The sequence below is a fragment of the Diadema setosum genome, chromosome 22 (genome assembly GCF_964275005.1).
Source record: "Diadema setosum chromosome 22, eeDiaSeto1, whole genome shotgun sequence".
Lineage (NCBI taxonomy): Eukaryota > Metazoa > Echinodermata > Echinoidea > Diadematoida > Diadematidae > Diadema > Diadema setosum.
Window position 1 is genome coordinate 473714 of NC_092706.1, and position 18862 is coordinate 492575.

Sequence of the window (18862 nt, forward strand, 5' to 3'; positions counted from 1 at the left end):
ATGCCAAAACTACTCTTCATCTCTGCCACTATCTTCCTGGCTTTTCTCACCGCGCCGAAATGTTTCGTTGATGCATCGAAGACCGTGGTGCCACTTATGTCATCCACAACGAGCCATGGCTACACCACGCCCAAAACACCAACGACGCCCTTCAACTTCACAACAGATTATACATCTGATGTGTATGCGTCCACTGTCTCTGCTGGCACGGAATTGGGGACAACGCCTCGCTTCGACGGACCCGACTGGGCGTGGCACCCAATTCCTTGGACTCTGGTGACAAAGGCACAAATGGTGACGGCGATTATAGGCGTGGTCGGTAATACCCTGGTCATCGTGGTCATTTCCCAGAGAAGGGGCCTGAATCGTTCTACCGACATCCTCATCGGGGCTCTGGCCACTGCAGACGCCATCACCTCCTTGTCCGTACTGCCACGCCCATTTGTCGCTAGAGTTCCAAACACCTTCTGGGCCTACCTTTACTGCAAGATCATATACGGCAGGCTATTGCTGTGGTCTTCAATCACTGCTTCTATTTACACGCTTGTCGCTATCTCTTTCGATCGCTTCTTTGCTATTACTTTCCCACTGATATTCAAACGATTGGTAAGCACAGGTAAGGTCAATGCTTGTATCGTGTTAATCTGGATATGTGCAGCCTGTATGTCTTGTCAAGGGTTGTTTGTCGTCACGGTAAACGTGGAATCCCGCTCGTGTGTCATTCAACACGCCTCGAGCTCCTCCCAGCTCGTGATGGGAAGCTTCATCTTCGTTTGCCGCCTAGTCCTCCCGACGACGTGCATGCTCGTTACTCAGCTCCTCATCGCGAGAGCTCTCTACCAGCAGTCCAGGCGGTTCAGCGGGGACACGTCCTCCAGCACCACGGGCGGGTCGGTCCATCTCGCTGCCAGGAACCGCGTCATCAAAATGATGTTGATCGTCATCATCGTCTACATCATCTGTTGGGGACCGAACCAAATATTCTACTTCGGCCTCAATGCTGGCTTTATATCCTTTGCATACCTCAACGGTCCCCTACATATTCTTTTCATTGTCATTGCTTACGCCAATTCTTGTGTGAACCCAATTATCTACGCCGCATGTCATCCCCAATTCCGGGCCGCCTTGAAGAACTTGATCAAAGGTTTTCGCATTCAGAATGAGTCATCATCGGTATTTGCACATAAGGATGACATTCCCAACACGAAAAGCACAAAATCCTCACTTGTCAAATAACTTGCTTAAAGGTAATGTATAGCCTGTGGTCCTCTTTCCTAATTTCTTTCATCTTTCTCACAAGATTTTTTTCTCTTCTTCTTTTTCCACTTACATGCACATTCATTTCTTCAATAATAGTATGCACAATCTCACTTACTCTTCTCCACAATACCAAAGATACATTAATATCAGCGAGCTTTACATCTGCAACGCGAACGCTAAGACGACGCAGTCTCCCGGGTTGGACAATGGAAACAGCTGCCTCGCGCATGTGCACAAGGTCATTCACTGCTTAAATAGCGTCGTCTTAGAGTTCGCGTTGCAGATCTAATGCTCATTATTTCCAACACATACAATGCATGGATATTGGTAGGTACTTCGCGTATAGGTTTCAGTATGTTTTGAATTCACTTTAAACTGTCTGATATGAATTACGGCTGTAAATCATGACTAAATAGAAATGGAAAGCTGTTAATCGGAGTCAAGTTTTATTTCAGCAAGCGGTACTGTAACGAAACGTTATAACGAAATCACATTACAGAAGTCCCACAGGAAAACTAAAAATGATAAGCGCTCCTCATGATATGAAGAGATCAAAACTGCTGCTCAGTTTCTGAAATAGACTATTTTTGTCCATAAAGCAATCATGAATAAAAAAATACCACTGATCTTTGCTATCTGCGTTACATTCAAGCAAATTAGGAAAGCTTGAAAAAAAAATGGTTGTAGACGATCATCGAACGAAATATTTCAGTTCATCGTTTCTTTGGTCTTTGTTAGGAGAGCCCAAAGAAGGCAAATACATAACACTGAGAAAAAAAACAACAACTTGCAGATACACTGTTTGATACTCTTGTATTTATACTTGTACAGATAGACTTCTTGTTTGAGATGAAATCTATAACATACATAAAGAGTTTACATTTCTTTTAACGTTTTCTGATTGCACTTAAAAAGACTTATGGTTAACAACCTTGAAAGCAGTGTGCACTTTGTCATGTCTAGTCAAAATAATTACTTTGTTAAAAATAAAAAAAACACTGCCCCATTTTAACACCATGCTATACAAAGATAGATACTAGTAGGCCTAAAGCAGGAATTTCTTTTTCTACGTTCCATCGAGGAAATGTTAGTCAATCTGTCAGAAAATATCAATGTTGCAAACTTTTCATAAACTAAAGTCTACACAATTTCATTGTTATAAGGTTATTTACAGCCGCCAGTAGGTTAAAATTAAAAACAGACATCTTTTGTTTTCTACTTGCAACTTTTTAAAATATATATTTCTTCTTTTTTTTTTGTGAATGGTTGTCAAGACATCTTGCCAAAAGCTTCAGGACTTAAGTTTCATAGAAATGTCAAGAAAGAGCAAAGTAAATAATCCTGATTTCCTTGCTTCCACTGAGTACCATTACATAATAGATATGCCTATACACAAAATACTTGTATCCATGTAATGGTGTAAAATGGTAAGATACTGTTAATGGAATAACTGAACATACTACCTCATGCACTGCTTGCTCTGAGGTAGTTTGATAACCCTTCAGACAGCTAATTGTACTACAGTGCACTCCCGTTACAACGAACACAGTAATACCGACATTTCATTACAACGAAGTAAAAATTTAAGTCCCAAAATGATTTTTTATAAACTCTATTATTAATTTGGCTATATAACGAAATTAAGATTCAATGAAAGAAAATTGCCTGTCCCGAAGACTTGGTTATAACGGGGGTCTACTGTACTTGAAATAAACGTGAGCACAATATCAAGTTCAGTATAATGTACTTTCACTTGAAGATGAAGAGCGTAATGTATTACTGCACTGTTTAGAATAACCTAATGAGTAACGTGATTGCACTGCTTACATTGTATACTTTATGTAATCTAATTTGTACATATTCATGTGTTTATCTTCTTTGTTTTTTTTGCACAGTGAGAAAATAGGGTGTCTCGCAAAATTTTCACACATAAATAGACAAATTGTTGAAAGGCAGAAAATGAGAATGTATTATCTTGTCCATAAAGCATCATGAAATGGACCTTTGAATGTGCCCAGTGGCCATTTGTAATTATCACAAACACAGCCACAGCTTTACAAATATGTTCTGTTATTACATACACTGTATATGTTCTGTTAATGCATTCAATATAACTTTCCCTGTTTATTTAATGGAAATGAAAATAAAATTGAATTGAATTGAACTTAAATTTGCTTCAACCACCTCTACAGCTGCTTGCATAATGTAGGATGCACTAAAAGTATCACAAGAAGGAACGTCAAAGAGTTTGTTTTATAATCTGCAACTCCAGACTTTCTACAGACTCTCTGAGTATGGCTCTGATTCCTTTGGACTGAGACATGTTTTAAGACATAAAATACACTGATGTATTATCTATACTACAGAATATCACGTCATTCAAATTCTTTGTTTCATTGTAGTTTGTTATTTGACATCTTTGTGCCTACTTCTGAAGGTAAAACTATCATATCACAGTGATATAAACATCTTTCTATTTTACAGCATATAAATATACCAAGTAGAATAACACATACTACAACTCAGCCTCACTTTGCACAAAAGACTGAAGGTACAGTGTCTTTTGAGATGTTTAATTCAGTTGAGAGTACATGTATTTGTTTTCTTATCACTTTGTGTTGCATTCAGTAGGTCACTTTTATAAAAACATCATTTTCTTTTCATATGACAACAAAAACAGACTAGTATGGATTCGAAGTTTTTTCTCCAGCTCTTGAATCTCATTATTGCACCATACATGGTCATCGTGTTAATCTTACATCTTTGTATTCATGTTTGTAGATAACCAGATGGCCTGCCGTAAACCATTTTGCAATCATGTGTTCTTTACAGAAAATAAATACTTGTTTAATATATTTATATTCAATGGGTTAGTTTTTGCAAATTAGAATTGCAAATTAGACTGATCTGGCTGAAAAAAATTGGACATTTGATGTCAGGTTAACGAATCAGAAGTATGGTATTCTATCTCCAATCGATATCCTGTCTCACAATCTTTGACATACTTCAGAATTGAAAACTTGTCCAATTTTAGGAAGCACGGAAACAGTGATGTTTTTAGTAGTATCTTCTGTTAACATGCATAATCTCCCGAGCACAAAGACTACATTAAATCTTAGCTTTGAGGCAAATTGTCTCAAAACTGTCTGTATCCACTCACCAGCTTGGTTTACTTCACTGATGGTGTGTTTTTGGAAATAACTGAGCACATATTGAATATCACTAGAAAACTTACTGAACGTTTCTAATTATATTAAAATCACAAAATCAGTGTTCAGCAAATTCATCACACCTTCATAGTAACTCTTTACTTTGGTGTAGTCATTGTTTATCATTGTCATTTTTACTGTGCCAGTTCCCACATTATATTAATTTGAGCAAACTACTGTCACAGTAAACACTTTCACGTGATTCTTGTTTTATTTGATCTATGTCAATAAATATCACTTGTAATTGTTTTGTGGATTAAAGCATATTGTGCATATCTTAACTATTTGTGTGTTTTAATTTTCAAGCTATATCAATGCAAAGCAAAATCTGGAAATAAGGTTGAGCGATGTGTAATTCAGTTTGCCATTGTCTGTACTACTGTCAATACGTTAGGTACAAGCTGACAGGATTTTACAGAAAATATCTAGTGAACGCATTATCTTTTGTGCTGGTATACACTGTATTCAGGTAAGCCTGACCAGAGCTGTGTTATCTTTTCAATGACCAAAGATATAGAAAGTGACACCACAGTTTTGAGTCTGACGAAGGAGTGCACTGTGTAATGTCATCTTACCCTCAATCAAATGTGTCGTCAGTTATGGAATACAACTGTAAAACTGAACAATTAGAACGATAGTTTCAAAAGATCTACCCTAAAAAGCAAATTTAACTGATTATCTCGCAGGTCAAACTTGCACCAAGTCTGATCATGGAGCTACATGAAGCTAGTAGCTCCATGGTCTGGCTGTGACTTCTGTATGATGTTTCATTATCATCAACTTCATTTGTTTTCCTGTCACCTCAGTATCAAGAATCAAGCATGTTCCCTACAGATGGCCAGGAGGATGTGCAGCTGTCTAGAAAACTGTCTCTGTGGCCAACATCCTGGCTGGAGCAGCATAGATACATAGTCAGTAACTTACATTGAAAATGAGTTCAGATTTCTGCACACCACTGTTGACATGAATCTACATCTCTGCTTACATAAGTGGATAATTTGCTCATACAAACTGTTATCAGCAGAGTTGAAATGCCTGCCTTGCAGGCAATTCTCAGATGAATTTGGCCAATCGACAATACATCTTACGAATTCATTAGTGCAACCTGTTGTCTAGATCCCTTGGAGCTGGACTGCCCTGTCAGGAATCGACCTCAGATCTGTTCAGTCTAATATAATAGCGACGATGATGGACGAGAAGTCTGTGATGTCATCGCTGGGAATCTTTGTTATCCTGGCAAGATGTTCAACAACCTGCAGCGTTCAATGCAAGAAAATTTGACACGTCTTCACTGGACAAATCAGAGTTGTTGTTCATCCTCTTAATGCAGACAAACAAATTCTCAATGGAAAAGTGTACAAATGAAATTCACAAGATTGATCCATCCTCCACTGTCCATCCCCTATAATGCTCTCCACCAACCAACTGTCATTCTTTGTTGAAGATGATTTAAACAAAAATGTGAACTTTAATGGTCATATTCAAGCTTAATCTGAATGTCAAGGTAATCAATTGGCATTTGAGTTTCTGATTGCAGCCTCTATTGACACAAAATAGATCATCACTCATTTAATATAATCCCACACCCTTAGAAATACCACTGTATTATAAAGCTACACCAATAACAGAAGAGATGGACTGACCACTAACAGCATTTCATGAATTCAGAGAAATACCTCCTTCCAAAAGAGAGATAAATACAATGTATATGCAGAGCATGACGTTAGCAGTGGCCTGGTGGCCCAAGGGCCACTAAAAATTTACGTTGGGCCACCAAATTTCACAAAAAGGTTATCATTTGGTGGCCAAACTCCACATCTAAAATCAAAACTGAATTTCAACATTTCCTCTTTTTTTTTCAGCCAATACATCTATTTGTGTGCCATCAAAATTTAAAATTTTGTGGGCTTGATATACACATTCCTTTTGTCTCTCCCATCACAAACACACATCCAAACTTCACTCATAGTAAATCATACAGTTACTACATTTCTATCACAAATTTATTTAATCCCCACCAACTGTACCGGTTCAAAATGCTGTCAACTGTGATTACTTCACCTAAAGCTTGCCGCATACCATATGACTCACGACTATATGACTGGCAGACTTTGGATCTGAAATAAACATGCCTGTTCATTCTGAGGCTGTGATTTATTTCGGATCCAAAGTCTGTCAGTCGTATGGTTGCGAGTCGTATTAGTGTGTGGCGGGCTCAAACCAACGACTCTCTGATGAGCAAGTGAATGAATATTGCTACAACACTGGGGTGTACAGCATCAATGCTAGGAGGGGTAGTGATACTACTCCCCCCCCCCCCCTCACACACACACACACACAATACAACAGATCCAATCAATCAGCTTGATTTGTGACTGGTTTAGATTATAGTTTTTCTACCTTTCTTGTGTCAGCGTGTCTAGTGTATTTGTTTGTTTGTTTGGTGTTTGATGTTTGTTATGCCTGATTGAGTACACAGAATTTCATTATGTTCATTTATATTCAGGACAAAACCAATAACACAAAAATTAGCCTTTACAGAAACTTTGAAGTTCATACCGTAGCAGTAGCAGACATGTCAACGAAGTGAGAAGCAGCCCCAATGATCGCCGTGGCAAGCAACATAAGGTCATTCTCCACCATGGCAAATTTAGACCTGCAAAGGTACAAGGGAGTCAAATGAGGATGTAAATAATTATTACAATATCAGTCTCCAAAACATAATATCATTAAACAAGTAGATGTATCACGTCAATACAGTGCTGCAATAAAAATGCATGTCATAGGGGATATTTTGTGGTTATTTTGTGAAACGGGGTAAAAAAAACGATACATTGAAGATACATTTGAGTTTTCCACCTGTAAAAAGTCAGGTGTGACAAGCTCATGCATCTGTTGTAATCATCAGGGGAAATAGCATTGTAAGGACATTGAAAACATGAAAGTGAAGTATGATTGCACAGAAGCACTTATTGCGTAGCAGAAATAAAATGTTCTTTATATAGGCAAATTACTTGATATCTGAGTTTTATATGATAAAAAGAAGATATGCAAGAACATTAAAAACAAGAAAATTTTGAGTAGTTTCAGGCTTGCCATTTATAATGAGTGAAATTCAAAAATCTTCACAATACTTCCAGGTTAGGTAGTGATGACCAACAGTATGGACTGAAATTCTTCTGTTCCCTCAATGCTAAAGATATTTTCATTACATGAAATGGGAATGTTCAGTTTTTCTTGCAAACTACAACGTTACTCATTTAATCTACACACAAGAATAACAACGGAAAGTAACCTAGATTACTGTAAAAGTGGAAATTTTTGCGGTGTTGAAATTTTTGCTTATTTCACGCAACCAGAAACAAGTGCAAAAATAGAAGCATTTGAATATTTGTGCTTGCCATCTGTTCAAGCAGTTGATGTCTTTATTCCGCAAAATTGAAAACATGTGAAACTCTTCCTTCCCGGCTGAGCGCAAAAAATAAGTTGTGCGAAAATATCCACTTTTACAATAGTGGTTGCTTTATGCTATTTGTACATGTTATTTACATATTTTTAACACAAACAAAATGACAAAGTATGAGAACCACAATAGAGAATGCTCAATCTTTTGACAGAAAAAGAAATATTTGATTTCAGTCCAGACTCTTCATGAAAACCAGAGAAGATCACACTGCTTAAAGCAACAGATGGTGATACCTTGTTCGTTGACTAACTGGACTATCTCCTACAGCAAGTCGTAGCAGTCTTCCGTACATCAGTTTTCTCTTGATGTACACCACATCCAGTATCTTCAAACATGTCTCATGAAGTACTTTCACCTGGGATTCTGGATCATTATGACCTGGGTTTGAATGGGAGTGTTCACAACTGATGATGAAAGCAAAATGATTTGACCACGTGTAACACTGTATAAATTTACAAAACAGTCCTGAAATAAAGTGATATTGCAGGGGCAGATCCAGGAATTCCATAAAGGGGGGGGGGGGTGCAAAAATATTTCTGTGCTACTTTCGAGTTTCATTTCATTTTTTTTTTTGTTTTAACAAAATATAAAGGGGAGAGGGTACGCCTGGTGCGCCCCCATTATAGATCCGCCACTGTATTGGTATGTCACTTTTTCTAAGCGGGTGTCACATTCTGTATTGTTATCATTAGAAGGATATGGTTGCCAAAAATCCATTTTGCCATTTCTGTCCTATGTTACACACAAATCAAAAGTAATGACATTTAGATATAAACCTTGGAACAATGTCAAAAAACCATCATTCTAATCTTAGAGTAGCAAAGCCTCACTACTTATTTTCTGTCTTCAACACAGAAAGGAATGACTTGTTACGATACTTATTTTTTTTTGTACGAATACTTATCTAATAATGAAAGGGTGTCCAAATGACTCGAATACAATAAAGAACCTTTAAATTAGGTCAGTTTGTTTGCAGAAGATTGTAGGTCAATGACAGCACAGTTTGAATTGATGCAAAATAAGAACAAATAAGTCAATGTCTGCATGGAAATATGTTTTTATATGCTCTGTTTGTTCTTTTATGATATTTGATCAATGTGCTGGCATTTCACTATTTGTTTTAAAGGGAAGGTAAACCCAAAAAGCAATGTGGATTGAGTGAAAGCAGCAACATTAGTAGAACACATCAGTGAAAGTTTGAGGAAAATCGGACAATCGATGCAAAAGTTATGAATTTTTAAAGTTTTGGTGTTGAAACCGCTGGATGAGGAGACTACTAGAGGATATGACGTATGAGTGGACAACAATACAAAGAAAATATAAAGGAAATTCAACAAAAATTCACTTTTCTAGAATTATGAAAGAGCAATGGACCAACCTCTTTCAGAAAGCAGGGGGAATAATTGCTACCCCTAACATATGTCAATATCAAGTTGATGGAATTTGTAATTTTCAAGAAAAATGGATTTTTGTAGAATTTTCTTTATATTTTCTTGGTATTGTTGTCCACTCATACGTCATATCCTCTGGTAGTCTCCTCGTCCAGCGGTTCCAACACCAAAACTTTAAAAATTCATAACTTTTGCATCGATTGTCCGATTTTCTTCAAACTTTCACTGATGTGTTCTACTAATGTTGCTGCTTTCACTCAATCCACATTGCTCTTGGGGTTTATCTTCCCTTTAATAGGAAAACACAATGAGAAGCTCCAATATGCTTCATTAAAATCAACTCTCACACAGCAAAAACAAAACAAAACAAATAAACAAAAAAATAAAACAAAACAAAGAAAAAACAGAAAACAAACAGCAACTGCTATAGTTCCTACTACTACTCCTAGTAGACATACCCATAATTTCTAGCAGAGTCTCCACATAGCTGAGTGGACTGGGAGTATGGAGGTTGTAGTCCAGTGTCTTTAGGACAACCATCTCAGAAGATAGCACTTTGCTGGTAGAGTAGCGATGACCCTTTTCCTGTAGCATCTCTGCACAATGTCGACATGAGACAATCTGTGTCAAAGAATTGGCAAGGTGAGCAATCCAGAATAAAGTTGGTTGATTGTTAACCCATTGGCAACTACATACAACATGACTCAAACATATGGAAAGTTATTAAAATTCACAAAATTCTTCCGTGAGATGTTTTCATTACAACTGATTGACAAATTGCCCTAAATCGATGTAAATATTTACATCAATGTAGGGCAATTTGTCAATCAGCTGCAAAATGGAAAGTTATCCTATCTTGGAGGTGACAGGTTATATATGCTCAGGACAAAACTCTCAGCAACATGAAGATTAATTTTTACTACTTCACCAGTGCATAAGGCTTTGTCAATATCACTGAAATAAACAACAAAATACACAAACTTGGTAATAAGGTATCAAAACGATATCAATCCTTATGGGATGAAAGAGAATTTCAGCAAAGAAAAACTGCATTTTAAAACTGCTAAAATAAATGCAGCAGTTATCTGCAATTTTTAGCCACATCCTACTACATGTACATGCAATATCAGAAATGTTACAAACTTTTCAAATGGCACGAGTATCAACAATTAACCTGGGAAACTGTACTGTCATATATTCACCTTCTATTGTAATGTATGCAAAAAAAAAAAAAATAAATAAATAAATAAATAAAAACCTATCTTGGTGCTCATACACATCCTTCTGTTCAAACATGAACAGGGAGGCAAGTCTCATTTCACGACACAGTGATGTGCAAACAGAATCGCAGCTATGAGCTATAGCATACATCACACTGCAGAACAATTAGATAGTGTCTAGTTGAATTAGACCCCATTTACAGTGCGGGGCTGGGCCGAGCTGCGGCTGAGCCGCGGCCGAGCCCCGCAATTTTGTCCGTTTACACTGCCAGGCTCGGCCGCGCTTTTAATTCAAACCTTTCAATATTTTGTCGTAGTGGCGCTCTGCTTGTAAACAAACACAATTTGGTATAGTCTGGTTTTCAGACCCTTTGCCAACTGGATTCTGTGGCGACAAAGTCACCATTCGGGCAAAGGCCTTTGCCGAAGGAAAAATCCTTTGCAGGACAAAACCACCTTAAACTATAGAAGTTTTCGACGTTGAGGGGGTTAATAGCCTGAATAGCAAAAGAGTACGGGCAGAGGGTCTGGAAGCCTGACTAAATTTGGCCGCGCATTTGGCCCAATTTGCGTTTACACTGAGAAATGGCCGGGCACGGCCATGGCCGAGACCACCTCCAGGGCTCGACTCGGCCGTGGCCGAGCCATGGCCCAGCCCCGCACTGTAAACGGGGTCTTAGTCACTGTAGTGATACATGTACCTTGTAGTGTGAACACAGCTTTGATGCTATCTGAACACAGGAGACCATAAAGACCAGGGTCTGTTTACACAGCCTTCTGATAGATGTTCTCCATTCATCTGTCCTGGATGATGAATGCTTCTTCTGTGTTCTGCCTTTTACAGCATGAAGGCCCTCGGATGACTTTTCTCGCAGCTGGAGAATGTATGCCCTCATAAACCTAAGAAAAGATCACCAGTGGATTAGGATTACAGGGGAGACATTGGCTATGGCATAGCATGTAGCCAAGGGTCCTTTATTGTACTTGGTGTTTCAAAAAACATTTCCCCCGTTGATCATTAATGGTACAAAAACTATTCATCCGATAAAACTGTCGTTGATATGAGTAATAGCTGAATAGTCTACAATTTTGTTGGAGGTGATTTGAATGTGAAAGCATAAATCAGTTTCATTAAATCTGAGATTGATTTTGAAGGTTTCAGATTTTGGTCAAATTTTAACCCTCTGTACAAAAATTGAACTTTGCACAGGAACCAATGATGTGTATGTGAGTGTGTGCTGACAATGGCCCTGAACAATGGACATGCCTGAACCATGGGCGTCAGTCTCGCGCTCCCAGTCACATGAATGCTTAATCAATAATTCATGTGGATTGCCCTGGGCACTGCTAGTCTCAATTCATGCACAGTTAAGGGTAAAATGAATGCACATGGAAAAAGTAAGCACATGTTTCCATGTGCTTGCAAACACCACATTTCATTCCAGCTGGCAATCATTTTCAAATTTTGCTTCACATATCACTAAATTTGGGATATAAATAAGCATAAATGATCTATAAGTTCTTCATTTTAATACAACTGTCTACTAATAGTCTGACAAAGTTGTCGCTTTTTCAATAAAAAGAGATCATTTTTGGTAAAGAGTTCAGCAGCATTTTTCATTGGGATGATTTGTTTCACAGTAGATTTATAAGGTTCCATATACACAAGAGTATACTCTAATTTGCTTCCTGTCACTATGTTTACAACAGAACAGAAGGTATTCATTGTAATTTCATTTTTCAAAAGTAGGGAGAGCACTGTTGCGACTCAACGACAGTATCGGCAGGCATTTGACTTTACACAGATACTGCCAGAGGCTGAATAAAGACTAGTTGTGATAGTGGAATTTCTCATGAATAAATAATGAAGCATTCAAACCCTGGCCATTGTTCAGGACCACTGTCAGGGTGTTAACCACACACTCCCGTACACACCCATTGACCCCTGTGCAAAGTGAAAGTTTTGTACAGAGGGTTGAAAATAGAGCAAAATCTGGAACCTAACTGTGAAATTTATCATAGATTTCATGAAAGTGATGTATGTTTTTATATTTAAACCACCTCCAACAAAAGTGTACACTATTCAGCTATCACTCATATTAATGACAGTTTTATCTGATACAGTTTTTGAATTATTAAGAATCAAAAGTGGGAAATGTTTTTTGAAACACCTAGTACATAATCAGCACATCTCAAACGTCGCTCACGCAAACATGTGTCCTTGAAATGAGAGCTCACTTCATATTAATATTTTGAGACCATATGTTAGTTAGGTGCACACAGTCATATAGCAAGTCAACATTTGTGCTTGTGAAAGGTTTATTCTCTGTAATACAGACGCATGTAGCTTTAATGCCATCTTAACAAGGAAAAGTAATATTACGCGGTGCGTAATATATGTCCCCGCCGGAAGTAGCATTTTGTAACAAAATGTGCAATATAGGTAAAAAATCAAGGTCAAAGGTCAAAGATGTCAAAGGTCAAAATTCTGTGTAAAAGTTTTGAAGCCCTCACCTAGTGCCATCACATAAAGCGAATGGAATCGAAATTGGGTTAGAAATGGCGAAGGAGTAGCATTTTGTAGCCAATGTACAATATAGGTCAAAAATCAAGGTCAAAGGTCAAAGAAGACAAAGGTCAAAATTCTGTGTAGAAGTTTTGAAGCCCTCACCTAGTGCTATCACATAAAGCAAACGGAATCGAAATCGGGTTAGAAATGGCGAAGGAGTAGCATTTTGTAGCAAAATGCACAATATAGGTCAAAAATCAAGGTCAAAGGTCAAAGAAGACAAAGGTCAAAATTCTGTGTAGAAGTTTTGAAGCCCTCACCTAGTGCTATCACATAAAGCAAACGGAATCGAAATCGGGTTAGAAATGGCGAAGGAGTAGCATTTTGTAGCAAAATATACAATATAGGTCAAAAATCAAGGTCAAAGGTCAAAGAAGTCAAAGGTCAAAGAAGTCAAAGGTCAAAATTCTGTGTAGAATTTTTGAAGCCCTCACCTAGTGCCATCACATAAAGCAAACGGAATCGAAATCGGGTTAGAAATGGCGAAGGAGTAGCATTTTGTAGCAAAATGTACAATATAGGTCAAAGGTCAAGGTCAAAGGTCACAACTGAAATTCTGTGTAGAAGTTTTGAAGCTGCCATGTAGTGCTATCATATAAAGCAAAAAGAATCAAAATTGGCTCATAAATGACAGAGAAGTAGCAAATTGAACATTTTGATCACACACGGACGCACACACGGACGGACGCACGGACCGACGGACGGACGGACGCACAGACACACACACGTACGGAGCCCGTTTCATAGTCCCCTGCTCGAACTCGTTCGGTGGGGACAATTAATTGTTGATCTCTTTTTGCTACTGACTCAAAATGAGATGCTTAGGAGACATTACTTTAGATCCAAGTCAATCATCTGTTCTTTCCACCTAACTGTTTGAGTTCATTGAGCACTAGTAAGCAAAGTGACAGTAATATTCAACTGATCAAGAAGGCTACTTCGATTAACCTATTTGTAATTTTAGTGAGAATTATTCCATTTTTTTCCAATCTGTCACTCCTGTTTTCAAACCAAGATGTTAAGGTTGATCTTTTTCCTTTTAAAAGAACCTTTTACATTTAATAGAGCCCTACAACATTTTCATTGATGACATGTTCTCAAGGTTTAGCAAGGCAGGAAAGAGTTACAAGTGAGGTTTTAAAAGAAGATAAATACCTGTCAAATAACTCCACTGCAATGTATCTTGTCTCATGTGGTTGTTTAAATCTCTCACATATGATGAAGATGCACTCTGAAAATGAGATATCATTTATATCAACATGCATCAAACATGGAAAATGAAAAAGAAAGAATAACATGGCATACAGTGAACACTTTATTCCCCATCCTGATCCTACTCTTCAACATATCTTATAGAAATGACCACAAAAAAAAAATCACATCAATAACAACAACTGCAGGATAAATACTCTGAGCCACCATCCATCCCAGCCATTTTATGACCTGTTTTGCTATAACTTGTACTGATAGAAATCCTGTACATTTCGTACTGACATGCATCTCTGCAGACTGATCAGAATAAAGTGTTCCACCTTCATATGAAAATGTCTGAAAAAATAGTCACAACCATCTACTGTAGATGTGAAATAATTTGTGGTTCATGTCACACAGTCATCTAGCATGATCCTCTCTCAGTAAAGTGTTTGAACAGAAAATGAAGAAAATGGAAGGCATAAAACCACTGCTCAACTGGACAGAGAAGATGAAAAGATCACAGGTAACACAATTTTATGAGAGTGGTAATGTGATTGAATCTAAATTTCTCCCAAATGGTTCTACATAATAATTTTTATTGATCCCCCCCCACCCAAAACTTCATTTTAGAAAGTAAATGGGTGAAAAAAGGCAGCTTGTGTATCACCTACAAAATATTTATAACTCCCTCTGTTTCTGTTCCAGATATCGCCTTTGATTGAGAAAAGAATCTTATAATGTATCAGCTTTTGTTTCTTTTATTTACTTCATAATTTAGGTCACAACAATTTGACTCTCTGGGTGGCTACACTTAAGTCTACATAAGCCCTCCCCCTTTTATTCATGCATGATACAAATCTACATGCAAACCTTTGCAGTGCCTTATAATGACCCCTTGTAACATGTTCAGTAATCTACCTAGGACTGTAAAACAAGCTTCACAAAATCGTGAGTAGTGGGTCTTGAATAATAATCTCCCTGGGAACCATTGGACATAAGATGGTAAATAACTCTTTCCTTACATATCTGATAGCTAACTTGTTACGGGTAAATAGAGGATTTACAGCATTAAAAAAAGCTACTGTTTACCTACACTTCTGTTACAGAGCATTGTACATTAAACCTGTCCACTCAAGTCAATGCTTACCTGCCAACTGCCCACACCTGAAGACACCATAATGTGCAGAGACATTTTGAATGTTTGCTTCGTTGGAAGAAGCTTGTGTGATTAGCAGTTCTTCCAGGAGACCCACTGATAAGCAGCAACCTTTCATGTTAAAGACAGGTTCTGGTGGTGTTCCGAAAATCTGAGAGCATGCCATGTTAGGACTTTAGGTGATCTTCTCTGATACATGCAATGAAAACAAATCACAAACAAAATTCACTCTGAATTTATGCATACTCTTCTCTATATTTAAACTTCAAGCAAGTGTTGGCTGTTAATTTTATCTGATTTAGTAATTACTCCATTCATTGATTCAGGTGCCTAGCATAGTAGCAGCAATTTCAGATAAACGTGAGATACATTACAACATGATTGATTGATACACTAGATTATCTACGTCCATATGGCATGGCACTCAGTAAAAATATGTTGATGAGTGCTTAGTAACGTTAGTTCTCGTGATAAAACAAATTAGACTAATCCCTGCATAACTTTGCTCGGCCGAATCATGGTTCTAAATGATTTTAAACATGTGTAAAAATATCAAGATGGCTACAATTACTGATGACATCTCTACAGAGTATTGTGACACCTTATCAAAATTTAGAATTGTTTGTAATGTAAGAAGAGATCTTGCAGATACCAAAATAGGGGACTAGGAATAGAATAGGATCTACATCTATGTATGGAATGATGCAGATTTGGAGCCAGTAACTGACAAAATAGACCAAGAAAGCACCTTCACTATTTTTTTTTTTAATTCATGTTCCATATTCCACATTTCATACAAGTTTTATATTCCATTTGATTTGAAGCAGAAATGTTTTACACACTATGGTCAGTTTGAACCAATAATGCACAAATGTATAAGGACATATAATTGGCGTGTAATATGAGGAACCCACTAAAAAGCAAAGCTTGTAGGATGTGGGCTCCAAAAATATAACATAGGTTTTAATACAGTATATCAATGTCAGAAGTGACGTAACATGCAAAATTCAAAATATTGAGAATATTACAATGTTTACGGGATGTACAAGGTATAGTATATAATGTTTATGATTAACTTATGGTATAAATGCTAAGAAAAGTAGCAAGTTGATCAAACTAATGAAGTCATCCGAGCGAGGCATCATTTGAGTATATGCAAAAACAAAAACAAAAAAAAAAATTCAAGTGATTACGGCAAAATAATTAAACATAGAATTTTAGAAAATTGGCTTTGAGATTTTTCTTAAAGGAGCTTAAAGAACTTGAGTGCAACCGAACCGAATCTAACTCATTCCAGAAAGAAGGGCCGGTCGATGTAATTGTCTTAAGGGCTAAAACTGTACGAACAGGGGAAAAATGATAGGATTCACTGTGTCTTGTAGGGTAAGTATGAATATCACTGTTTTTCACAAACATTGAGGAAAATATACTAGGAAGGTCACCAGTATTCAACTTATACATGAAAATTCCAACATGATATAAATACAAATCAGAAATTTTTAACAATTTACTTGAAACAAACAATTCGTCAGTGTGATCAAAAAATTGTGCTCGATTTATAATCCGCAAGGCCTTTTTCTGAACCAGAAATAACGAATCAATTTTAGTCTTTAAGCAATTCCCCAACGCTAATATTCCGTAATTCAAGTAAGGTAATAATAAAGTTGTATAAAGAGAATGCAATATTGGCTTTGGGAAGAGATATTTCAGTTTGTGAATAATTCCAACATTCTTGCACAACAATTTACATAAATAATCAACATGTACCTTCCATGAAAGGTTACTGTCAATATAAATACCTAAAAATTTTGTTGAATCTATTTGATTTAACTGTAAACCGTTCATTAAAACTAAACCTGGAAGAGATTTTATTGTGTTACTGAAAACCATATAATTGGTCTTATTTATGTTAAGTGACAATTTATTTGCCTGAATCCACTCAAACACCAACTTAAGTTCATTATTCAAAGAATCGAGCAAAACATAAGGATCTGAGTGAGAATAAAAGAGACTTGTATCATCTGCGAACAGAAGAAAAGACAGCAGAGAGGATGAGTTCCGGAAGTCATTGATGTATAAAATGAATAAAAGAGGACCTAAGAGGGAGCCCTGTGGAACACCACAACAAATCGAGTTTATATCAGATTCATGATTATTTACGGAAACAAATTGAGTTCGACCGGTAAGATATAGTAACTTCTGAACCACTCCAAGGCCTTTCCACGAATACCGTAATGATTTAGTTTATACAAAAGAATTTCGTGATCTATTGTGTCAAAGGCCTTGGAGTAGTCCAGAAACAGACCGACTGTATGCGACTTTGTGTCTATAGCTCTTAGAGTCTTACAACTTTCTCAACCAGTAGTAATATAGCATGGGTGGTTGCATGTTTTTTCCGGAACCCGAATTGATTATCAGCTCAAATATCACATTCGTTTACAAATTTCATTAAACGATTATAAACCACCTTCTCAAGTAATTTAGAAAAGGATGACAGAAGCATGTAGACAACTAGACCGTCTAGACCATCTGATAAGTTAGTTACAATCATTGTGCCTTTATTTCGGGACTGTAGTGTAGGGTTGCCTACAGGAAAAAAAAAATGTGAACAGGCCCCTTTCTCTGGCCTGATCAGGTGACAGCAAGAAATGATAGGGAGAAAGTTACGTGAGTGACCCGAGGCCGAGAGAGAGAGATTGTTATCAATTAAGCTTGTGTGGGTTTTCCCATTATTGGCATTATTGCCATTGGATTAGAACGTGACATACATACATATAGACGCAACAAGCCTGTCGCTGTACACACGTGTAAGTCGCTGTGCTAGCGCTAGTGCACGGCGTCTGGTCGGGCTACAAATCCCGTATCAATCCACTCTCTTCACGTGCCTTTGCTTTATCCTCATCAAGCTAGACCTCTACCTGTAACACCGACAGTTAGTTGTAACTGTTAGACCGGATTCTAATTGTAGAACTCAATTAATGCAGCTAGTAGAAGAAACACAATACACGTAGGCCTACGTAAGTACATTTGAACCTCAAGATCAAGAGTTACCTGGGCTTTAAATTCGATCTTGACGAGAGTAGACCCCGCACAAGCTTTCAAGTTGTGCTCGGTTCGGACCTTCTTCGTGTGTCAGGTCATGTCGTGAAAGAAATGAAGAAACACGCAGTTTCGTACTTAATTTTGTGAACTGCAAGGGCTATGACTATCGATGATCCACAAAATATAAAGGAAATCACGCATGATCCAAATCACCGTACCGTAATGCGCTTTTTGAAGCTCCAACTTTTAGGCCAAAAGAAAGTGTTACCTATTTACCACTTGTACGTAGGCGCTTCTACGTTGTACGGTCACTGACCTCCCTGGGTAGGCCGTAACTCTACTACAGCAACATTTT

At 37.5% G+C, this 18862-nt stretch overlaps 2 protein-coding genes across 2 annotated transcripts; one reads left to right on the top strand and one right to left on the bottom strand.

Moving 5' to 3' along the window:
* LOC140245532 (growth hormone secretagogue receptor type 1-like) lies at window positions 1-1236 on the top strand. Its single transcript, XM_072325096.1, has one exon. It carries the CDS (start codon window positions 1-3, stop codon window positions 1234-1236), a length of 1236 nt encoding a protein of 411 aa, XP_072181197.1.
* Window positions 1237-5062: 3826 nt separating this feature from the next.
* LOC140245427 (cyclin N-terminal domain-containing protein 1-like) lies at window positions 5063-18642 on the bottom strand. Its single transcript, XM_072325007.1, has 8 exons — window positions 18517-18642; window positions 15457-15654; window positions 14271-14346; window positions 11248-11446; window positions 9785-9947; window positions 8169-8313; window positions 7029-7125; window positions 5063-5722 (listed from the first exon to the last, which is right to left on the bottom strand). The coding sequence occupies exons 2-8, from the start codon at window positions 15629-15631 to the stop codon at window positions 5633-5635; spliced, it is 945 nt and encodes a 314-aa protein (XP_072181108.1). The 5' UTR covers window positions 15632-15654; window positions 18517-18642; the 3' UTR covers window positions 5063-5632.
* Window positions 18643-18862: the final 220 nt, after the last annotated feature.